The following is a 25,690-nucleotide window of genomic DNA, read 5'->3' on the forward strand; positions in this document are numbered from 1 at the left end:
AGCTACCATATAAACAAAGTTTATGGTAGAGTAGCTTCTATAAAATATTTAGTACTTTGTTAATTTATCTCTAAACAGAATAGTATATTATACAGAAGTAGATACATTCCTCAAGATACCCAACTCTCTTTGTGGAACAGCATATATATGTAAATACAAAATATATAAACTGTTGGGTTTTTTTGGCTTTGGTTGTTTGGTGGTTTTTGTTTTTTCTTTTCTTTTCTGTCTAGCATGTAGGTGTTTCTCTACTCAAGGATTACTCTTGTGTATGTCTATTGCTCATGTACTCCTCAGAAATTGCCCTGCATGAATGTGTCTTTATAGACATAAAATCCCTCATTCTAATAATCCATATCCACTTGTGAAGAAGAAAAATGCTAAATTGAAATGTACTTAAATGCTAAATGAGCATTATATTTAATTTTTAATTACAAGCTATATATAGTAATTAAAAAATTATATATGTATGTATATGTGTGTGTGTATATATATATGCATTTGTTTAACAACTGCACAGTAAACCAGCATGTATAATGCTTTGGTTTGTCAGTGTTATACATGGTAAGAAAGCCATGCCATTTTTACAGGTTTCTACTTCTGCTGGCAGTGTATGTGTGCATAGAGAGTAAATCCTGCAAGAGTTCAATTTAAAAATCTAAGTGGTAGGAAAGAAATATGAAAGAAAGGAAATGCACTCCTTATAAATTGGCAGAAGAGTGAATCAACTTCAGACTAAAGGAGGTTCTAAAGTTCTCAAGAGATCGGTCAGCCATAGCCTTTTTCTCTCCAGAACCTCTAGTACAAAAACGTGTTGCTGTCTTTAATTACTAACAAAAAAACCCAAAAACTTATATTTAAAAGAATTCTGACCACCAAATATTTGAGGATATTTTATGTAATTCATTCCTCCTTTAGTTCTGCTCAAGGCAGGTAATGTGGAATTAGTAACCTCAATATATTTTTACATTTATTTGTATTAATGACAGGTGGTAACCTTCTCAGTACAGTCTGCATATAGACCTTAAGCTTGAAGATAGAAAGTTCATCTTGCTACAATTTTTCTTTTTCAGGCATTAAATGGATTAGTTAGAGAAATGGCTTTATCAGTACATAGACATTCTGTAGCTCACTAAAAGGAACGTTTATCAGTGCAGAAACATAAAGAATATTTACAGGAGAGCTTCTACTTGTTCAGAGAATGTATTTTAAGGTTTAATGAAGTGATCAAACTATACAGGAAACCCATGAATTTTTATTTATTTATTTATTTTCCTGAACACAGAGTACTTGATATTTGAAGATTGCATTTGCCTTCCTTTGGGATCCAAATTTTTTTTTTCTTGAATTCCCCAAAGTAATCCTGAGATTATTAATCTAGAGATTTTTTTCATATGGTAATATTTAAAGATCTAAACTTATTATCAATAAGATTTAATAATTTGAACTATATATAAATTTTGTAGAACAGCTAGTTGCAGAAGTATTCAGTCCACAGGTGTCAGATTATACAGCCTCCCACACAGTCACTATTTTTAAGAGGAACGTGGCTGTCTGCCAGCTCTCACAGAGATGGGTAGGAGACACAATAGTAGGGATAAATTCACAGTATCATAAAAACCTCAGAAGGTTTGTGAGTCGTTTGGGTTCAGGTTTCCTCAGAAGTTTCTTTACAGTGCTTCTATGCTCATGAAGTTCAGACAAACCAGTGTTTTGCCTCAAAATCAGTCTTAGATACCAAATCCGTTGCATTTTTCAACAAGGCACATTTTGTGGTAGATAACTGGACTTCAACAAAAATTATGCTATCCTTAGGAAACTACTGGTTACTAGCGATTTCAACGTAGCCAGACTAATGCATGGTGTGTTTGAATTTTGCATGAGCAAATATGATTTTCTACATTTTCACTGGCATGAAGTTTATGGTAAGAAGTTCCTGATAAATGGTACGTGTCTACTGTTTGCTTTTTTAAATTTTCTTTCTTTGCTATCAGCAGCATAAGGTTGACAATGTGATTGAAGTAGCTAAAACAATCTGCAGTGTCCTCTGTTTTGTGGAAACCAGAGACATTACTGATGCAGTCAAGAAACTCCGTGCAGTGCCATTGGCAAAAGCACAGGTAAAAGATGCAAGTTGATGTCCTATTTTTCTCTTTAAAAATGGATCTTGAATGGGTATCACTAATTTTCTGATTGACCAATGTCTTACTACATATATCTTATTGCATATTTTCTCTCTGACAAGCATTAGGTAGATGGACTATAAAAAAAGAAAAGATTGCTGACAATGTGTAATAGAGGAGCAACAGAGGATTTGTCCTGTGTTTAACTGTAACTGATATGCTCTGGTTGTTCTTTCTGATTCCCACCAAACATACAAATCTCTCCTTTGCCACATCACCTATTGACCAAGTCATACAATTTCTAAGTACTTGATTTTTATATATTTAGCATAGGTTGTTAACAATAAAAAAATACATTCCTTCTGTAAATGTCACTTAAATGATGAGTTTTTCAGATAGAAATGTCTCTGCTATTTATGCAAAGAAGGACCAGCATCATATAGTCCTGATTTTAGTTGGAATACTCAGAACACTGAAGTGGGTTTTCCAGGGGATACTGTATAATTGTGAACTGGGACTTTGAAGGGCAGTATCTGTTCTCAGTCTGGTCATCAGCCACTTTCGTATGATCTCGGACAAGTCACTGTGATGTATTTACAGAAGTTCTAAGCATCCAAATATTCTTTTGAAGTCAGCATCTTGGAAATACAGGTGCTCATCGAATTTGAAAAGTAAGCCATTAATCACTTGGATTTAGTCTAGTGTAACCTTAAGTCATGCTATTTCTTTCCCACCGTAATGAAATACCCTCTTCACACTTTTTAAAAAAGTTTAATAAGTTACTGAGGATTTTTTTTTTTCTTTCCTTGTATGGTCTCTGTCTTGTCATTCTTTCTCACAGCAAATATTGTTTAGAAAAACATGCCAAACTGGGCAAGGTGCTTGTTTTCTCAGACCGTTACCTGCTTACAAAACTTCTATTCTTTCTCTTTATTGTTTGGGGTTTTTGGTTTTTTTAGCCCATGGCTTGTGATATGTGTAAGAACACCTAGGACAGGAAAGTAAACAATGGGATAACGAGTGTTAACTGAGTTAACTAGTGAGTGTTAATTAGAAACATGTCTAGCTACATAAGTGGAATTTATTTAATTATGCCTGATACGCAGTTTGAAGTCCCAAATATAAGACTGGTGAAAGCTAACATAATTCTTTTTATAACATTTCTTGTGTCATAGGAGTGATATATAGCAAATTAATTATATACCATCATCCATATACACTTACTTTTGACAGGTTCAAACCCCCAAATAATCATCTTACAGGGGTAAACTTCTTCCTGAGATGAAAAGACTCATTGAAGAGCAGAAAGTATGTTAGTTTAAGAGGCTCCAGAGAGGTTCAGAAAACCTCTTTTCTTAAATCTCTGCATTCTTAGCCTCTTTTTATTCCTCTTAGATGGGGTGGGAGGAATAGCTTCCAACTTAGGTAAGGTGCAGGACCCAAGCAAATCAACCCTAGAACATCAGTGTAGCTCTCTGCAGGTCTGGGTTGTAAGTAAATCTCTGCACCGTGTTTCTGGAACAGAGGACACTAAAGATCATGGAGCAGTCATTGCTGCATGGCCCTGGGCAGAAACAGCTGTGGCCTTCTGGAATTAGTTATACAGGTGCTGTCTCTCTGAAGGTTGGCAAGTATTGTTAAGGACTAAGCTGCAAGAAACAACATAGCTCTAGGGTTTTTTGTTGTTGCTAAGAGCTGACCAGGCTGATTCACTTAAGCACCTTCTCTTTCTTCCCTTCTAGGTCATGACTCACTGTAAATCTTGTTTCTATAGCATCCTAAATCTTTTCATGTCCACTTCAGCATCAATTATTAGAAGTCACTATTCTGGGTAAATTCCAATATAAATGAGTCTGTGACAGCACACATTTTACCTGGCATGTTTTTGACTTAAATGGAAATAACTTTTCTTAAATGGTGATAATCTTATTCCTGTATATTAGAGGGCAAATACAGTAGACAATGAGATAAAAGACATAACAAGGGATTCACATGCTCTGCTTTTCAGTTAAACCCCAGACTGTCCTGAGAGGCATCAGGAAGATCAGCATCCTCCCCTTGAGAAAATTATTTTGTCAACCCAGAATCTTTCTTGAGATAGATAAAGAGCTTGGTCCAGTAAAAAGATAGGGAGGACAGTAACAGAACATGTTCTCCTTTAGGAAGGAATTAGAGCCGAAGAAATGCATTTGGAATAATTTCTTAAAAGATTTCTTTTGGAGTTAAGAAAAATATAGTATATTATCTCTTTGAGTCTTCAGGCCAGCTCTGTGAACCCAACATGTAAACTGCCTTCTGTGACAGGCTTATATTTACTGAGTATGCTTGAGTCCATTTTCAGCCCCATCCTCTCTGAATTCCGGCAGAGAGATAGATATAGTGGTCAAAGAGTGAAGTCCATTCCTATTAGTGTGGTCTGTCCTGAGCGATCAGAAAACCCTAAATGTCATGCCATGAAGAACAAGATCATGGGATAAAACCAAAAGAGTACAGGTCATCTTTTTCAAGTCTGAGGTTTCTGTTGATGTTCATGTTTGCTTCTGCTTCTCTTCTGAGTCACTGGCATGCAAATACTGTTTTTATTTTAGAGGTTAAGTGATTGTTACAAGGCAAATAATTGAATTATGAGCTGATCTATCCCATTGTAAAAAACAAACAAAAAAAAACCCAAACAAAAAATAACAAACAAGCAAACAAAAAAACCTGCTCCAAGTGTTCCCAGCTTACCATCTCTCTCATTCTCCAGCAAGAGTCCAATTTCCAATTACACTGTGTCCAATATATACAGGTTCTACTGAACCAACTTCCGTGTACTTCCTCACACTTCCTCGCACAGAGGAAGTAATACACTTTTCTTTTTCTCTTTTACCTATTTAAATTATAAGCTCTTCAAAGTAAGGAATGCCTCTCCTTATCTATATGTACAGTCTCCAGCACAGTAGAGTGCTGGTCCTGGCTGTAATCTCCAGAGGCTAAAAATGATAAGTGGTGGTGATAATGATGGTGTTTGCTCATCTGTAATGAGTGAAATGATACTGTTCCTGAATAACCTCTTCTGAATGTTAAAAAGATTCTGTCCTGACTGAATATTTTATCACTAGTCTTAAAATATTTTTCTGTCCTAATATTCACATAAGCAGCTGCTCCATATTTCTCTTGGAGACTACTGACTAGATGGTTACTAATTTTTTAAAGTTTTTAAGTTATTGAGGTTTTGTTCCCTTCACATTCCCTTTCAGGTTTGGTTAGCTGAACTGGTTGTCTGTCTCTTGAAGCCTTCCTGTAAAGGCTGTCTATGACCTTGACTAACACCCCTCTCCCCCTTACTCCCCCTTGGTGAAGCAGACCTGGCTAACAACTGACTTCAAGCAAATGGAGAAAAAAAAGAAAGTAAAAAACCCCCCAACTGTTCCTGCAACAGCAAATGCCATTGCTGCTGCTTGCTTTTTACTCCTTTGAGAAATAAGTGCTAGGACAGTCAATTAGACTTCAGCAATCTAGAAAAGCTTCAGTTTTGATTTTATAAAGAGCTTCATCTTTCTCAGCAGCAACTGAACTATAAATGTCATAAAAGCAGTAAAAAATATTTCTGCATGTTCTGTAACTTGAACGTTGTTCCATTTTATGAAAATAGAAATTACATGTTATATGCAACTACCTCATATAGAATAGTATATAAATATAACAAATCAGATTTTATCTGTGTATCAATATTTATACAAAGACAATGGACCAGCTTTCCTATCTGTATCAACATATGTAGCCAAAACTAGTACTCAGCAGTTGGATGTTTGATGGAATACCAACTCCTCCAAACCTTTTTTGAGTTAAACTCATTCTGAAGTGTAAGGGCATTTTATGTGAATTCTGGGTACTGACAAAATTATTAAATCCTGCAATATTATCATATCTTGTCAGTCTGCTTGAATTGTTTCTATTATGTTCATCAACATAGTACCCCCAAGACTTTTTGTTAGGTAGGAAAGGCCTTTTTCAGACAAGCAGGTAACTTGCGCCACAAGTAAAATGAAATTTTTGAGGCTACCCGTTACATCTCAAGTGCTGCAGCATTTACGCATAGGGTAAGGGAGAAATGCCAGAAAAAAGGTTCTAATTGCTTTTTCACCATGGTTTCCTGATGTTTTAGTGTAATGTATGGTGTGGTTTTGTGTGGAATACCTTTTAACGCATCTATTTGGCAAGCTCCACGTGCACATGATGCCTCAGGGAAATTACTGCTTACTTTTTCTAATGTAAATTACATAGGGTGCCAGTATATGTTTGTGTATACATCCCTGTACACGTGTGCTTGCATACTTTAAAAAAAAAAAAATCTCAATGAGCTTCTATTTAATTCTGGTTTTATGAAAGAAAAAAAAAAAAAAAGGGAAAAAGAAACTTACTTCCAGTCTTCTGTGTTTAATTAAACTGTATTTATTACCTCCTTACTGCCTCCTCACTGCCAGTACTGTGCATTGCTGTACTGTGGTTAAGAGATTATGAAAGCAACTGGCACCAGCGATAGTTTCTTCTTAACTGATTGCATCTCTTTCTAAGTTTGATTCATTCAGTCTCTAACCAACCTAACCCTGGGATTTTAAAATCCGTTCAGGGAAAACTCTGGGCATGCTGCACAATTAATGTTTTTCATCTCTCTTTTTTTTTTTTTTCCCCCTTCCTTTCTTATAGCAGCTCACAAAAAGTCCTAGGAGATCAAATCCTGCCAGAACAGGCATTAATCCACTATATATTAAATGGGCTACACTATGTTGAAATTATGAGCGCTCTTCCAAAAGGTTGTTTACTTTCCAAAATTTGAGAGAATTTAACAAAGGTCTCTGTTCCCGTTTGTCTTACTGCATTATAAAGATTGTGAAAACATATTTCTCAGCCTGGAGGTTGCTTTTCTCCCCTCAAGTAAGCATTTGACTTTCCTTCATATTTACCAGACAAATGCTGGCAGCTCCACAGGGAGAGTGTACATCCAACATTGTACTACTCCTGTCACCTCTTGCATGCATTGTAATTTTTAAGAAGCATCTTGCTGAATACATATGTACTAACACAAAGCACTCTCAACCCTCTGCAAAGAGATTAATGACCGTAAAGTATAGTAAACCTTTCAGGGACATGGGTTCAAACAGCGCAAGCCATGGGCAATACTGAAACACAGAATTACCTTGCTAGTCTCTCAGGTCAAGACTTGCACCTCAGTAACTTATTTCTATGTCATCTTGGTACATGCAAGTCTGATGTCAGACCCAGGCAAAGATGGAGCAGACTGAGCAGTCAGCAAGGGAAGCTGGTCACCTACACTTGTCCCACCTAGGGCTGCGGGTGCTGCCTGTCCTCCTGGGAGATGCACCGAGCTGCCTGCCTGGACATTTTTTCCTGTGTGGATGGGGAGGCACAGGCAGTGTAGCAATATTGAATTTTGCCCAGTGTCCGAGAAGCCTGGAGTGAGGTCTGACTGATGGCAGTTATTGTACTTGGGGAATTAATAAAGCAGCTTTTTTTTAAAAAAAAAAAAAGAAGAAAAAAAGTTTAATTAGGCTGGTCAGTTCAGCCTAAATAACTGGCCTGACCTTTCAGTGGTCATAAGCACCCAGCAGTTCTTGCTGACAGCAGTGGGATGTGAGAGGTGGGAATCCAGACACTGAATTACTGTTAAGCATCAAGAGCTCTGTTTAGGCACCAAGGGCATAAACACCCTCTAAATCCCTGCACCTAATATTTTCTGTTTGCTGTCTCTGGTTAGCTGCCTGCTCAAAGGCCTTTGAAGAGCATAGCTATTTTTGCTGATTTGGCACAGGAATGTAGGTGAAATGTAGGCCATTTGAGTGGAGACTCAATACTCCTCAGCTTTGAAAGGATGCTGAGGCTCTGCCTGCTCAGCGTGGTTGTGGGATTCATGTCTGAATATATAATGCATGCAAAGGCATGAAGAGGGGATTCTTATCTCTGTTACACCAATGCAGAGGCTGAAAAAGTGTATGCACCTCAAATGTTATTAAGTACTTCTTTGTATCCTGACATGCCTAAATACTGTCAGAAATCAGGTTCTGGGTGACTTCTCGGAGATGGTAGAGGAAGCAGGTTCTGGTACTCTGAACCGCAGTCATGTCTTTGGTCATCATAAGATCAGGATACAACCTTCTCCTTTCTCACCTTATTTTTCCTGAGTACTACTCCTAACACCACTATAACTGCTATATGGTCTTTTCTGAAGTAACTGATTACTTTTTCCCTCGGGTTTTGTCATTACAGATTTCACTTCAAAGTGTGGAAACACCAAACAAAGGTAAAGTGTTATTTTTAAAATATGTTAATTCAAGATGTATCATCAGAAAACACACATTTTGCTATTTGTTTGTATTAGTGAACTGTTACAGTTGGCATATTACAGATGTTTACATATTTAGTCATATTATAAGGTAATTAAGACAAGTTAAAAATCTAAGTGATCTAAAACTATAAATAAAACATAGCATTTCCCAAAACTAATCTGGACATTCAAATATGGAGAACAAATAGAGTGAAAGAACTGATTGCAGTTAGTGGTGGTCATAGCAGTTGTCCTTAATCTCAATTTTTTCTGTGGAGAAAAGGGAAAATAAGGAACTTCATGAAAGCCTAAAAAATTGTTTTGTGTATGGTTTTCCTGCTCAGCTCCAATAGCTTTCATTCTTCTCTCCTTAAGCTTTTGGTTTTTGCTGTCTTTTGTTGTGTAAATAGTGTGTTGTCTTAAATTATATACTGTCATAAGAAGAGTAGGTCAATTAACAGTAACGGACAAAATCGTAGACCCTGCCTTACTCAATTCCTCAGTTAAAGCTGGCTTAGATTCATTGGCTAGTGCCCAGTACTGTTGGCATTACTGCAGAGCACCTCGCAGGCTGCGAGATCTACAGAGTCTGTTCTGTCGTGGGTGCCTGTGTCGGGCTCCCGGAGGGGACAGCCACACTGGGGCACGGCTCCTGCTCGACTCCTCTGTGGCTGGCCTGCGACATGCAGCCAGGGCTGCGACGCGGGTGCTTTCAAAAGGCCCTCCATCTGAACGCTGGGGTGGGCCGTGAAACAGTGATCTCTCGCCATTTCAGTTCAGGAAAAAGTGGCTGCTAAGATGCTTTTTTTTTCTTCCTCTTTCTTTTTTTCTCCGTCTGCTTTTCTCAATTGCACTGTGCTCAGAGAGGCAAAAAGGTGAACCAACCACAAAGATCGCAGCAGCCCTTCAAACACAGAGGTGGTTCAAATGCAGGATTCCAAATGCCAGGCTTGTTTCACCATTATTCAACTTCATGAACAGCAAACAAAGAAACAGCAATCGTATTTGTAAGCTGCCAGGAAAAGCTAAGCAGCTGGAGGGCCAGGGGTGTGGGGGGAGAACACGCAGGTGCAGAAGGGAAGAGAAGGTAAATAGAGTTTGTAGGATTCTTCTCCCTTGGATATAGTCATTTATCCCATGATTTTTTTTCAACACTCTTAACGGCAACTAATTGTTGATGATGAAAAGAATGAATAGTTACTAATCAACATCTACCTTAAAAACATCTTCCTCTGCACACTGTTCAGAAAACCTAGCCGGAAAGGATCTAAAACATTCCTCTGCTTAAAGATATTTCTAAATTTGGACTTCACTGAATCAAGCCTCCTCAAGGAAAATGTGATTTATTGACTAGCAGTAAAGGAATCAGATTTTTTTACTCTCTACATCTCTGTACCTATTTATTTATGCCGGGAAACTTTCAACTGTGAAGAGTGATGCTTCTCTGTTTGTTCTAATTTCATAACAATTGCAGAATCCTTTTGGTAGTGTAATATTAGAAACTGCAACTTACTGATTGTAAGTCAGAACTTGCCAGGCCATTGGGCATTTTGTGGAGAAGCCTACATTCAAAGTTATCCAAGGTAAACAAAATTCAAATTGACGTCTACATGTAGTGATATACATTCCATGTACATTTTAATGTACTACATGCCTTATATATGCACCTATTAAATAAACTTCTAAAAGCCAGCAAAATATTTAAAGTTAGGCTAATGAGTATTAACAGAAAAGTCTAGCTATTGCATCAAAGCCGGTGTTAAGGGCATGTCTGATAAAAACAAAGTGTGAGACCGATGGCCAAAACTGATCTGCTGGAACCTATGTCTGATCCTTAAGAAGTGGGCAAAGCCATTCCACACATCTTGTCTTTTGGGGATCACAAGCTGTCCTTAGTCCCTGTCTTCTCAGTGGTCACCTTCATGGTAATACCATGGGGCCTTCCATCCGTTGACCTAGGGACACTGAGCCCAAGAGGAATCCAGATGATATTTTCACCTGCTGAAGTTAGAAGTAAAAACCAACTAGATGGTGAATTGTGCATTCCTGCTGAAATCACCTTTGTGTTCCCTTTTCTACCTGATCTGCTTTGCACCCTCTTTTTACTTCATTACACTTAGCTGGCTAGAATTGCAGGCATGCAAAAATTTGCAAGCCTGTGTCCCAAAAGTAAAGTAAAATCACCGCCTTAGCTCAGTGCTGGTAAATTTTTCCAGATTTCTGGGAGGCTAAAAACCACGTGTTTTGCTTTCTCTAGTAGCACAATTGCAAAAGAAGTCAGCATTGACAGCCGAGGAGACACACTGCATATCCCACTTGTACTGTTCTTTCCTGTATCTTGTATGTATTCATGTTTACCTTGAAGAAAACAGGATCAAATTTGAACAGCAAGAGCAGCAATCAGTTGCTCCTACTAATTTCTTTTTTCTCTCCTCTTTCTCCCCCAAATGATATTATTACCCTGAGTATCATAAGAGTTTTTTTCTTTATTATAGATTCTTTCTACCACAAAAGAGGGAAAGATAATGTATACTATTAAAATGAAAGCCTTACTTAATAATTTGTTTAGAAACTGCTTTAAACTTTCTCTTTAATAAAAGATTATCAGAGGTTTAATATTAGTCATTCACCACAGACTAAGCAAGTCAAAGACTATATTCAAAATATCTAGCCTTGATTTAGTGTTGCAACAGCTGGCTCTATTAACAGTGTTATCTCTGTAGGCCAAATTATTCCACTGCTGTGAATAGAGCAGTACTTATCCTTGTTATGCCTAAGTCTGGATCATGTTCTTTTTCCTCTGTATGAAGTCCTTAGAAGATTATATTAATGTTTTAGTACTCAAAGTATTTTTTTTATTTCTTCTTACATGTGAGGAACGACAGGCATTTCTAGATATTAGCACCTTTCTGCAGTATCAAGTGTTCCTAGAAAGTAAAGAATAAGATTATTCGTGTTAATAGAGATTTAGCATTGGAGTTTGCTGCAATCCAGAGTATGAAAAGACAGGCTGCAAGCTGGTACAAAACTGAATCCGTGCGTGTTTCTCAAAAGCTGATGAATGAATGTTTATACAATGTCTATAGCCTTGCTACTTCAGGCAGGGTTTTCACTGGATCAGACATAATGAGCAGCTTTTGGAGTTTGATCAGTAGCTCCCTGGGACCCATCCCAGAAATTCTAGTATGCACCATGAACTGATGATATTGAATCAACAGTCTTTTCCAACTGAATTGCTGGAGTTGCTGTCTTTTTGAGTGAATGCAGAAATTAGACACTTTGATGACGATACATTTAATGAGCCGTTATTACAATTAAGGGTGTATAAGTTCACTAATTATGCTTGGGATTTGACAGTTGCTTCTGGACCCGATCATAAAAATACCACAGAAAGTTTCCAAAAAAACCCCAACCAAAAACCGAAAGGAGGAAGAGGAAAAAATGGAAGGTTTTTTGAAGGTTTTCCTATATAAAATTGAAAGCTCCACTTCTTCCTTCTCCTAGTACAAAGCCATTATAGTTTTGTTTGGGAAAAATCACTTTTTGTTTCAAAATATGGAAAAATGTGAAGAGCTTTTTATTGATTTCATTGTTTACAAATCTGAGCATGGCTCTTTACCTCTAAGTTGTTGCTGTGTTACATCCTGATATGTTGTTCTGAAAGCCACAGGGGTTTTAACCAGGACCGGTTTTTAAATAACTGCAACCTCCCAGTTCTCAAAAAAAACCTAGACAGAAGTTACCAAGGCCTCATAAAGCATATGTAGCAGAGACGTTTTTGATATCAGGACAGCAGGAGATTTTTAAGTTTCTTTCAAGGGATAATTCATAGGATTCTTCAACTAATAGGAGGAAACAATAAGGTAAATATTGATGCTTGGAAAGTGCATCTGATCAGTATTTTCATTACAGCCTTTTAATGTTTTGCCTTTTTCTTATTATAACAATGATCTAATTAATGCTGCTTATCACCTTACCTAAATCTTAAGGGTTTTTGGGGGGTTGGGGGTAGTGTGTGTATGACCTAAAGTGTATTTAGGTTCTTGCTCTCTTTCTTCTCTCTGAAAATAAGTGGGAAAGAACAATATCAAGCTCCTGTTCTCCAAAATAACTTTAAGGTGTCAAAAGGGTCTTAAGCCTTCATTCCAAATTCTCTTCAACCAGATAGTTGTCATGTTTTACCCAGAGAAAATGTGCATACAGAGTCAGAGAGAGCGTGTTTAATATGTATTGAATCGACATCATCTGCTAGTGCAATAACAGCAAAGTACCTACTCTGTCGGAAGGTCTGGCACTAAAATAATATGTGAATTGTAATACTGGCCTGAGAAGAAGAAAGTGGTTTTCTATAAGGAATAAGCTAGTATGTTCCTTACTAAATCTTGAAGGCACCTGCAGATATGTTCATTAACACTTTCAGGGATGGTACGGATTGTTCTCTTTCTCACCAACGGTGAAATTTATTCATCCAGACTTCACGTACAAGGAAGATGTGTCAGAAATAAGCATATCTGGCAGCTGAGGTTAAAGTTCGTTTCCCTTGGTCTCATCTCATTTCTGCAAGTCTCATTTCTTCTTACCTTCAGTGAGAAGGTGATGTCAAATAATTTCACACCAGAAATAAATTATGGGGTTTGAGTTGTGAGATTATTAATCTTGGTCACAATTCACTTTGTGATGTGGTGTATTCATCGTCTCCTAGATACTGGCTATGCCTGGGACACCTTTGCAGAAAATAAACTCTGGCATAGCTGGAGCTGTGAATCTGCTGTAGGAAGTCCACAGCCTGTGCTGTGTAAATCAGTGAAACACCATAGTTCTTTCTCATCTAAGATTTATTAATCATAAAAATCATAAAAAGCAGTAAAGTGCTCTGGCTTCATGAATGGGTGATATAATTTCAGCGTACCAAATCCTATTCAGCAACTCATAAAAATACAGTAAAAAGATGCTGACCAACTCTTGTGAGTAATGGACATTTCAGACTACCCAAGATGTTTGTCTCTGATTTAGTTAATTGCTACCGGGCTTAATGAGTGAAGAGCTGGGGCGGGAAGGGCTGACTCTGGCACAGAAACCAGAGTGTTTTTAAACTGAGAGCTGACAAGAGTAAGAAAATGAATGCAAAAAAAAATCCTGCAGCTGCAGACGAGGTCATACTTGGATGTTTGCTTACACCTGAGGAACTCTATTCCTGAGAAGATCTTCATTCTGGATCTCCTAATAATTAGATAAATAATGCTGAAGTTTCATTTGTCTCCCTTTGCTGGCAGCTGAACTGATTGCCCCATTGCTGCCTTCACCCCTCACAGGCCATCATAGCAAGAGAGACAGACAGCCTGTAGTTCACCCGCAGGCCCTGCTTTCAAACTGGCTCCATTTCTGAAGTCAGGCACAGACTGTGCGAACCCATGGCTGAAAGGTGGAAATTTGAGAGAGAGAGGAAAAAGAAGACCATTTCCCAACTCCCTTCAGCAGGGTGTCTCTTGGACATTGACTGCAACTAAGTGAAGACTTCTAACCTTGCCCCATCTAGTCACTTAGATCTTGTAGGGTGGGCAGGTCCCTGACTCCCAGGAAGCTTTTTTGCACCTCACCACTGACAGATTGAAGCATGTTATAAATAATTGAGGCAAAATCTGTGTTTTTTCTTTGTTTCCTTCAGTTTGGGTGGGGTTTTTTTGTTTGCCTGGTTTTTACATATCTGGCATTCAGTTTTGTGACTCAGATGAATCATGAGAATCGTACTTCTGCAAACATGGCCAGTGGACAAGATAGCTTGGATATAGTGATAGGCATCTTGCATCTTATTCGCTTCCTTGCCTGGCATGTGTAAATTATCTATTATGGACAATATATACCCTATCGTGTATGTTTCTTCTGACTTTTTTGTCCAAGAAGTATTCCCTTCTTTCTGTGGCTTAGCTGAAATACATTTCCTCTTGTTCCGGAGACAAAATTTGAAACATTTCCTTACAGCCTAGAATATGGATTGTCTAAAAACTGCTGGTGGCGTTTCAACACACAGCAGGAAGTTTACACAGATTCTGAACTACATTTCACCATCTTTTGGAGAAAATGCTGAGGTTCCACTCAGCAATCATTGACTTCAGTAGGCCAATTTGCATAAACAAAGGTTTTGCTATTACACTATATCTACCTGTCTGCCACTTTGAACAGATTGGAGCCAGGGAGTCTCCTGAGTAGCTGCTTTTCCTTAATGTAAATAGTGTGGTACTTTTCAGATAAAATAGAAAATACTGGTTCAAGTAATAGTCCACTGATGTCCTCTTCTGGACCTCTTAAGAAGGTTTTATGTATATCACTATAGGCAATTCCTTGGAATGCAGAAGAATTCAGTGCAAATTAAACAGTTTGGAAGGTACTAAGCTATTACATATCCAAAAGAACTGAGTACAAGAATAAAATGGTATTCTAGGGAAAAAATTCATTAGAGCAAAAGATTTATTCAGAACAATTACGGTGAAGGATGATAGATGGAGAAAATAGTAAAGAAAATTAATAAAAAGATCATTAAAAACAAGTGATAGAGAAGTATAAGCAAACAGAGAGTAAAAGACTGAGTTTTCTTAACCTGTTAGTCTCTAAAATGATTCAGTTTTCATATGTGGAAGGTGATTACAACACGACAAGGTGTAGTATTCTAGCCAGTCCTTCAAGAGTGTAATAATTTGCTGTCAATATTTCCAGTAGCAAACCCCACTGTATGTCAAACTATTTCATTTTTATGTATCTCTCTACTTTAACATAGTTAAAATTTGTCTATTATAAAATGAAGACTGAAATAATTCCTTTGGACTGTTTGCAATGCATTTTGTGACTCAATAGTTGAGTATCTGCTAGTTTAAAGGCAAAACCTATCAAAGAAGGGGAATAAAATTCCAGACTGAGGGTATGTTTTTTTTGAGGTTTCTGTCAGGAAACTGAGATAGCGAAGTCCAGTGAATTGTGGTGTCTGTAGCTGATGTTGGGCAGGATTCTTGCACCTATCCCAAGTATAAAAAGCTAATATAAGCAAGTCTCAGGCTTCCTATTCCTAGGAATTTATTTTTTTCAATACCCACTATTAGACAGCTAATAGATGGCTGCCTAATACAGTGGCCAGACAAGTTTAGGGAGTATGTCAGGAACTGTAACAGGTGATGAGAGTATGTTCTTGATCATGTAGGAACCCATAAGCTAGGGTGGGGCAGGGAAAGGAGAATTTGGAGTACTCCTCTCGGAAGACAAATCATCCTGATCTTGGAATGATACAATGTACTCTCACTCTTTCTCAACCTGTCCCTTGCCTGAGAAATGAGTGCTTGTACCAGCTCTCTTCACTTGATGGAGGCTGCCAGGGCTGGGGATTTTAATTTACACTGGCAATCAGGCAATCCCTAGCTGCTCCAAAAACACAGGGAGAGGGAAGATGGATAAAAGCCAGTAATTGCAGAAAAAAGAGCACTGCAGAGCTGAAGCCAGAGGAAATACCATAAATAAAGGTGTGATAAAAATGAAAGTACAGCCTACACTTAATATATATCCATATAGATATGTATTTCAGTGTCCATCGTTGTGTAATATTATCACCAATCCATTACTATCTGAATGCTGACTATGTCTGATTGTGGCTGCTATTGTATATATTTTATGTGTTGTTTACCTACAGTTGCAACAGCTTTATAGTCTTAAAATTTAACTAGTGCCTTTTCCCCATTCTGCTGCTGCATTGCCCGTTCCCTTGAACTAAGTAGCTACTTAGCTGCTGAAATTACAAAATACCTACATAATAAAAATCTTTTCAGCACAAAAATTAACACAAAAATGGCATATCTGAGGTACACACTAACTTGCTGTAGTTTAAAATGCTTACTTTAAAAATGCCTTAATGTGAAAGCACTGTAATGAAAGACTGTTAATGATACACCAGAAATGAGCTAAAGCTGGTTCCAGAAGCACAGATGGCTAATTGGCTTCAGTTGGTAGGTTATGTCATTTTAATTAAATTTTATTAGGAAGCATTTCAAAGCCATAACTGATGGTTTAAGATAAATATCATTCTTCATAAATGACCTATTGCTAACCTTTATTTATTTCTCTCTCTCCTCTCAGCGTTAATAGAGGCTGCTGTGACTGAGCTCTCCATGGCCATTTCTTGTCTCATCCATGTTTACAGCAGCAGCTTTGATGCAAATTTCCAACTTGCCAGCATACCTAAAAGCCCTTCATGTGTGGACATCAGCCTAGATTCCCAGCTCAGCTTCACTGTTTATGCTGCCCATAACATCCCAGAAGCCTGGGTGAACAGGTAGGAGGAGATCCAGCAGCTGTTCACAAGAAGAGTTGTTGTCTCTTAGATCACATATTTTTCACAGATACTAGCTTACCTCTGTTGCTTTGGTGATGCTCCTATATTAATGTTAAAGACTGAGTAAGTGGGTGTATCTTCGCTGTTTTTCTCACACAAAATGCATTTACTTAAGCTTGACCGACTAGGAGACTTCCAGGCCCCATAGATAGAGAATCAAGGAGGTTGCCTAGGTCGTTGCCCTTGGCCAGTGTGGGAGGATGGTAATAGGACCAACATCAGAGCACTGGTCTTGACAGGTATATGTACAAATGCTTGTGTGACTGACTTGCTCAGTGGGAGAGAGGCACGGGTGTGTGCTGCACACCGAAGAGTTTGGACTGGGACTTTGTGTGGTCTCTGAAGTACAAGTAACTGAAAAGGTTGAAGGCCAGCTTACCAAGTAAAACAAAGAGGTGCTTCTACTTAAACCCAATCTGAATGAGGCTTTATCAGCAATTTTTGCTCTTGGCCTATTCAAACCACATTATTTGGCTAAGCATATGCATTGAAAATCCTCTTTATAGATGGTGACTAAAATAAATATAATCTGTAGGTCCAAGTATACCTAGTATATAGCATAGTACAGGAAGAAAAGAGGGAGACAACTTTAGTAAAAAGCTGATTGAAGTATTCTCTTCTGCGTTGTTTATTTGGTCAAATTAGTTGCCTCTTCAGATAGCTGCTTTTCCTACTCTGAGCAAAACTGGTGTTCTCCTCTTACCCCTCCAGAGTAATCAAAGGAGGACAGGTGACTACAGTCTAGTAGCATTATTTTGATGAGTCAAAATGCTGTCCTCCAAGTTTTTATTAATACTTTCCCCTTGCTCCCACTTTACCTTGAATTCCAAATGACTGATTAAAAAACAGTGGGATCATTTGCATTAGACTGAACAAGAGAGTGTACTATACAGGATTAGCTGTAATTAGCAGTTTAATAAAAATCTAAGAGAATTTGCATTAGCTCAGGTAATATATACAGAACTATAATCATTATCCTGATTTTCAGATGGTTATACCATTCCCACTGCATTTTATGTTTTACCAGGAAACTGTGGAATTTCATATGGTCTAAATGACACCGATGACTTGGATGCTATGTTCAAGCATGTGAAAATGAGAATATCTCTTCCTCCTTAATCTCCCTTTTCAATCTTTCCGGTATTCATAGCTAGCATGGACCTCTTAATATGGACTGCCGCTCTGACACCTACTTTACTCAAATACTTTTACTAACTTTGTTCACATGCATGCTCCCTGTTCTTTTTTCTGCACTGCATGAATTCATGCTGACTATGTCACAGCTCTCATTTTCCCTTTCCTGAAGGTCACATTTTATGATCTTGCTGCTGTTTGTAAAACCAGGACAGTAACATATATTTTAATATATATTCCTGTATATATATAATATATGTATTATAAATGTTAGAACTTTGATATCCCTCACTGTCTCTTTTACATTGTTTTTTTCTATACATACCAATATGTGATAAATGGCTTGTCTTTTAATCATTTGGGATGAGAGTGAGTTGTCTTATGTTTTACAGAATCATGTTAGTGTCCTGTCAAATCCATCTCAAGTTCACTTTTGTGGATTGGCTTTTTGTCAATTTTTATATTTTTGCTCTCAGTTTCTTATTCCTGTCTTACTGTCCTCATTAAAAAGATAGGTACAGACATTACAAGTTGCAGAATAATATTGCAAAACTGATTACCTTTTTTTACTGTATTTTCATTCCTTCTTGTTTCTTTTATCAGTTTGTTGTTTTATCTAATTTAAATCCCAAGCAGATGTGCCTTATTTGCTGCCAGTGGCATAAAGTTGCTAGCTTCATGTTTGGCTGCATTTGTTTCTACAGCCAAAAAAAGTCAGATTCCTGTCTACAACTGGATGATACGAATTGATCTTTGGGACAGGACATAGAGTCATGCCTTTGAACTCACAGGGAGGCTACCTAGGCAAAATGCTCTACAAAGACCTAAAATAGGTTGAATTGCATGCACTCTGAACAACCTTTCTGACATCAGTCAGACTGAAGCATTGTGTAAGCATTAATCTTTCCAGTATTAGGTCCTTATGGTGCATAAATCAGGAATATGTCTGTATATTGTGTATCAATGCTTCTGTTTAAACAGCAACGCTTAATCATTTGATTGTATTAAAACCTATTCTTTCCTGAGCTATCCTCTAATTGTTTGCAATGTTTAGACTCTAGAGGAAAGATGCCATATTTAAGAGCAGAAAGCATTTCCTAGTCTTATAAGGTATTTTTTTCCTTTCTCTGCATTGATAATTCATAGGTACTACAGATTCCAGATCTTTCTCTTTGAATTAAAAAAAAAAAAAAAAGAGAGAGAGAAAAAAAGAAAAAAGCATTTATCCTACAATAATTATAACAATTTTTATAACATTCTGGAGGAGATCAACCGTCATTCTTTTAAATAAGGCAAAGCCAGGCAGCTTCAATCTGCAAATGTTTCAAATTTCCTGTTCAGATTTGACTGTTTCCCATGTTCATCATTCTTGTACAGAATGTGGTCTAAATCTGAGAGTGGCAGGAAGATCTGGAAGTTACGAGACTAATTAAGAACATTAGTTGATTATATGCTATTCCTGTATTTTCACTAAAATTTTGTAAGATTTTGGTGAGAAGAATATGAAACCAACAGAGAGCCCCAGACCTGAATTACACTGTGAAGCTAGTCAGTTAAGTAACTGAAGAATGGCAAAACAGAGGGCTTTAATGTTTCTGCTGTAAAGAATGTATAGATTCCCTCAAGTACTAACCTGTTTTTTACAGATTGGGAAAAGTAAGTATAAAAAGATTTACTGTTAACTGAAGTTGTATGATAGGCAAGTTGTAACACTTCAAAATTTATGTTCAAACTTCCCTTGACTGCAATAATGAAAAAAAAAATTCTTAATGACAAAAACATGGAACAGAATCCAGGTGTCTTAAGTACTTTTCTTGAACTCCAAACATTTAAAAAAAACCCCAACCCCCCAAAACCACCCCACCCCCACCCCCCACATTAATGTGAGATTCATTATTTTAATTCTTTTTGCACCTAAGGATGGATCCTCACAAGTTTCTGAATGGTTTGCCCCAAGTTTATTTTGCTGGACATGGTACATTACAATTAATCTTTTTTTTTTTTTTTTTTTTTCCCATTTGTAGCTACAAAGTTTTCTCTTTTTCCTGTTCACTAACTTATGCTGGGAAGACAATATGTCAAGTGAAGGTTTGCAAAAATATACCAGTTAGAAAATCCTTCTTTTTCCTGGCTGACTGGAATGAGAAGTAAGTTTTGGTCCATGTTTGATATATGTTTGTCTGACAGATTTTACACATTGCATATTCATTTCAGAAAAAAAAAGACACACATCTTTATTATGGATATTCTTCTGAGGAAATTAAACTCTACGAATTCAGAGAAACTTAGGGAGATGGGAGTGAAAAAGGAGTGGGATAGCCAGAGGAAGAGAAATAGGACTAAGCCAAGTCTGGTCTGACAATAAGCTAATTTAAGCAGGTCTGAGAATAGCTTTCATTCACTGGAGGCATCCTGGAGGAATACTGGAACCAAAAGGACATGTATCCAAAAGATGTCCTCTTCTGGGGACATTCACCTCTAGTAGCTGGTACAATCCAGCTTCAGAATCTATTGTAATGTTTCTTTAAGGGTTCTTTTTTCAGAAGGAAACAAGGCTGTTGAGTTTTTCTTTTTTTAATAAGAAGTATATGCAGTTTTAAAATGCGGACCTTAGTCTGAAACTGTAATTTTAGAGTAAAGGCTACCAGCTGCCTGTCACCTGGCTGTCTGCTTTGAGGAAAATAACTTCAGTGAAAAGCAAAGTGCACTCAAACAACATTCAGTTAAGGCAACAGGATGACAAAAAGCATATTTGCAATAGGTGAGAGAGAAGTACACAATTTGTTATTTCAACTATATTGATTTGGCGGTATTACTGTATTCTTCCTGACCATGACGTGTTTATATTTACAATCTTTGAAATTTTTGTTATTTTGCATCACTGTTTACTGTATTCTAAATCTGAAAGCAGCTTTACATTGTAATTGAACAAAGGCTACAAGTAATCTGAAAGGGGTTTTTTTCAAATTATAATTAAATTATAATTAAATACAGAGTGTAATACGTAACTTCTCTGGTTTTATCTAAGACACAACAGTTTGAGGCTGGTCAAATGGAAGAAGACCTTTTTATGTCAAACCTGTTACACACCTGTCTTAACGGAGATTTTGCATAGCCTTCTTGCACAACATTCCTGAACAGATATATGAAGCTTAGTATGTCTGCCCTATGGTTAAGAAACAAAACGGGTGCATTTCTGCTAAGCATGCACATTAGTTTTTTTAGGGCCTAACATCTGCTTTGGTGCCTCAATTGAGTCCATAGAGTTTGAGTGTTGAACCTTCAATCTTTTGTGTGATTGGAAAGTAACTGTTATCCTTGTGTTTAAAAAATTGGGTCATTTCCCATTTGCTCTGTAGGAATTTTCACTTTGTCCAAGTTTTGGTCAAGTACTGTCTTATGGTACATATGGGCAGATATAATTGAAGTGGAGGGGAAGGACTATATTGCTTATGAGCATTTTTGGCTTCTAAAAAGGTGGTTGATGCCTTTCTGGAATGCATCCTACTGTCGTGGTTTAACCCCAGCCAGCAATTAAGCACCATGCAGCCACTCACTCACTTCCCTGCCCCCCCCCAGTGGGATGGGGGAGAAAATCGTGAAAAGAAGTAAGACTCGTGGGTTGAGATAAGAACAGTTTAACAGAACAGAAAAGAAGAAACTAATAATGATAACACAGATAAAATTATAATCTTAATAATAAAAGGATTGGAATATACAAATGATGCGCAGTGCAATTGCTTACCACCCGCAGATCGATGCCCAGTTAGTCCCCGAGCGGCAATGCCCCGTCCCCACTCCCCCCAGTTTATATACTAGACTTGATGTCACAGGGTATGGAATACCCCATTGGCCAGTTTGGGTCAGCTGCCCTGGCTATGTCCCCTCCCAACTTCTTGTGCCCCTCCAGCCTTCTTGCTGGCTGGGCATGAGAAGCTGAAAAGTCCTTGACTTTAAACTAAACACTACTTAGCAACAACTGAAAACATCTGTGTTATCAACATTCTTCTCACACCTAACTCAAAAACATAGCACTATACCAGCTACTAGGAAGACAATTAATTCTATCCCAGCTGAAACCAGGACACTTACACAAGCTTTTTCTAAAACAAAATATAAAAAAGTGCTACTTTTGTTCTAACCCATATGCTATTTTCAGTTGATCACAGTCATTGAAAATGCATGTGGTAAAACGTCAGCAGGAGCTTCTATTACATTAGGAAGTCAAATATTCTCTATACAGTTAAGGATCAATCAGGCTGAAAAATAATTCAAAATGAGTCAGGATCTTAGATTAGGATTGACTTGAACAATGCAGAAAAATGGAGTGGTGTTTTGTTGATTAGGCGTCTAGGAAGACAGGGGTTAAACCACAACACTAACAAAGACAAAACTTGCTTTATTTGCTGATTTTCATGTATTTAGTTTGTGTTTTCAAGTGTTTTAACCAGTTATTGTCTGAACTTTAACTTGATAGGTTTTTGCGTTTAAACATGAGCTTCTGTTGAAGTCTTTTATCATATTTAGTCTTTCCCAGAATGTTCTCAGAAAAGATGGGAATCATTTGATACCTAAGGAGGTTGCTTTGTTTAGTGTTTCTTCTGTTTGTCCTTTTTTAAGAGTATACTTTTTGCTTTAGAACTTGTGTGTTATTTTTGAAAGTGGTGTGATTGTCAACTTGATGCAGAGTTTGAACAGGCTGATATATCTAGCATGTGATGTGTCCAAAAGTTGCCCCCCTTATTTTCTCATCAGTTTCATTTTTCAATGACTGAGCCCTCTTAATTATTTTCTTTCTTTTGTCTTAGCCGGTTGCTCTTAATATATTTATTCCACCATGTGCTGGTTTTGGCTGGGATAGAGTTGATTTTCTTCATAGTAGCTAGTATGGGGCTGTGTTTTGGACTTGTGCTGAAAACAATCTTGATAACACAGGGACGTTTTCGTTACTGCTGAGCAGTGCTCACACCGAGCCAAGGCCTTTTCTGCTCCTCACCCCACCAGCGAGGAGGCTGGGGGGGCACAAGGAGTTGGAGGGGACACAGCTGGGACAGCTGACCCCAACTGACCCAAGGGATATTCCAGACCATAGGACGTCATGCTCAGTATATAAAGCTGGGAGAAGAACAAGGAAGGGGGGAATGTTCAGAGTGATGGCATTTGTCTCCCCAAGTCACCGTTATGGGTGCTGGAGCCCTGCTGTCCTGGAGATGGCTGAACACCTGCTTGCCCATGGGAAGTGGTGGATGAATTCCCTGTTTTGCTTTGCTTGTGTGCGCAGCTTTTGCTTTACCTATTAAACTGTCTTTATGTCAGCCCACGCGTTTTCTCACTTTGATCCTTCTGAATCTCTCCTCCATCACACTGGAGCAGGGGGGAGTGAGCGAGCGAGCAGCTGTGTGGGGCTGAGTTGCCCGCTGGGGTTAAACCATGACAGTCCTTTTTGGCACACAACATGGGGCTCGAACCCACAAGCCCGGGATTAAGAGTCCCATGCTTTACTGACTGAGCTAGTTGGTCCATCCGCACTACCAGCACGCACCATTTCTTCTTTTTCCATCCTCTGCAATTTATGTTAAACCTATGGACATGAAATATGCAATTAACATTAAGCCCTAACATTCATCACCTCAGATACTTTCTTGGCTTTGGGCTTCCCTCTTCTCCATATTTTGTTTGGCTTGTCTATTTTGTTTATACTCTCACAGGGCAAAGACTGTGTTGCCCCAGAGGTCTTCTGTGTTGAGTGCTCTTATGGTATTAGCCCCTTGGCCTTAGAAACCAGCTGTATAACTTTATCTAACATCTGTGAATAGCACCTTATCAGTGAGTAGCTTCTCTGTTCTTCTCAACTACTGTTGAAACTGTTCGCCCACAGGGTGTCTTATTTCTGGCCACTGTTCCATTTCTTCTTCTTCTTAGTCATCCATTTGACTCAGCTTCATGCTCTCAGAAAGGATAATACCAACTGGGTAAGCTCAGATATGCATTAATCAAAGTTCTTAAAAGCAATACAGATATTCCCCTTCTCTGTGTATCACATGTCACTGGAAGGGAAACTTTAATCCTCTCTGGCCCATACTTTAACTCTTGGGATGTCTAACTCTTGTCAAAGTTTCTAGGTTCTTTTCCTACTGCTGTACATCTGGTAATGCTATATATTGTGTCCTAGTGAATGTCTGGCAAGCATTTGCATTCCGCAGTGAGGATATTGTGAGTTTTTTCATTGTTCCAGGTTCACAAGGATTTTTAACAATTGTCTGTATTAGAAAATGCATGTCTTGATTTTTTTATTTTTGTCTCTTCACAGCATTAATGATGCTTTAAAGTTAAGTGTAAGCCTTCATTGAACAGTTTTATGTAACATGGGCCAAGTTGTTGGCCTGTAAGCAAAAAAGACAGAACAAGCTATCTATAGCCTGTAAACCAGTTCAGTTTCCCAATAATTGTTTCTAATTATGAGTGAGGAAGAGGGCATGGGACAGGGAAAGCACATTTGAAGAAGAGAATGATTATTGTACTCTACTCACAAGCAAATGTTAGTTTCTTAAGTAGTGTTTTCCTCTGAAGACACAAGACAGCAAATAACTATTGGTTTACAATTCACCCTTAGGGGATGCTTATTCTGAAATAGCCCTTCATTGATAAGGTAATTCTAAAATAAAAGTTTAACTAAGCTTTTCCCACCTATGTCAGCTCTAGTGGTTACCACTGAAGTGAATGAATTTTTATATGCCTCTTCTCAAACACTATGACGCGAGTTAATGGATGGCAATACTCATCAATATGTCAAAGGGACCTGTCAGTTGCATTTTCCTTCAGAGTGCAACTCTTGTAATTTACAGCTTGATATGTGTTAAGGCATCTAGAAAAATGTAGAAAGAACTCACTTGTGGTAACAATGCTCAATTTTTTTAACTTTTATTTTTCTCTTTTCTGATTTTCTTTTAGAATCAACTTTCCTCTACGAATAAAGGCTCTTCCGAGGGAAACTATGCTGACAGTAAAACTACTTGGAGTAAACAGTGACTCTAAAAATACAGAAGTGCTTGCTTGGACATGCTCCCCATTGTATCCAAAAGAGTAAGTTCAGTTTTGTACGACAGCTTAAGAGAAGACCATTCTTAAACAGTATTGCACTCAACTTGGGAGAAATATATAAAGACAGAAATACTTATTTCAGGACCTTGCTGTAATAAGACTGAGACAGTCACTTACAGTAAACTGCTCTTGATGTGCCGATAAGAGCCCCATCCATAAGATTTTCTTTCTTTCCAATGTACTGTTTTTGAACTTGGCTTATGTAACTGTTTAACTCTTACAATAAGGTTCCCCAGGCCTGTTGAAAGGCCTTGCTGTACCCTTTCTTGTAGGTTTGCAAAATCCTTCTCAGCATAGCCTTTTGTTAACAATGGCTGGGGTTTTTTTCAGTCTACATTCTCTTTTCACACCCGTTCATTCTGCTCAGAGTAGGGCAGTTAGGGATGACCACAACGAGCACCTTTCCCTCTCCACACCACTTTAGAAGATTTCTTGTCTTTTTTAACCTCTTCTTTCTACACGTCATACAAGGTAACAGTGGTTTAGAGATACTTGTAGTCTTGAATGTCTCTGCAGTGATGCATAAACAGACATCTAAGGTAAATTTTCTGCAGTGCTTTAAATATATCTTAGTAGCATTCAGACATCTGAATTTAGACCAAGCCTTTACAATGATACTTAATTTTTTTTTAGACT

At 37.9% G+C, this 25,690-nt stretch overlaps 1 protein-coding gene across 1 annotated transcript in view; it reads left to right on the top strand.

Moving 5' to 3' along the window:
* The window catches only part of PIK3C2G (phosphatidylinositol-4-phosphate 3-kinase catalytic subunit type 2 gamma), a 206,949-nt gene that overhangs the window by 41,526 nt on the left and 139,733 nt on the right, over positions 1–25,690 (top strand). The window contains exons 10-14 of the mRNA XM_075051333.1: positions 1,995–2,120; positions 8,391–8,424; positions 16,564–16,759; positions 19,978–20,100; positions 24,905–25,036. Of these exons, the coding sequence (XP_074907434.1) occupies positions 1,995–2,120; positions 8,391–8,424; positions 16,564–16,759; positions 19,978–20,100; positions 24,905–25,036 (611 nt within the window). The remainder of the gene's footprint in view (positions 1–1,994; positions 2,121–8,390; positions 8,425–16,563; positions 16,760–19,977; positions 20,101–24,904; positions 25,037–25,690) is intronic.

This window comes from Buteo buteo, chromosome 19 (assembly GCF_964188355.1).
Source record: "Buteo buteo chromosome 19, bButBut1.hap1.1, whole genome shotgun sequence".
NCBI classification, from domain to species: domain Eukaryota; kingdom Metazoa; phylum Chordata; class Aves; order Accipitriformes; family Accipitridae; genus Buteo; species Buteo buteo.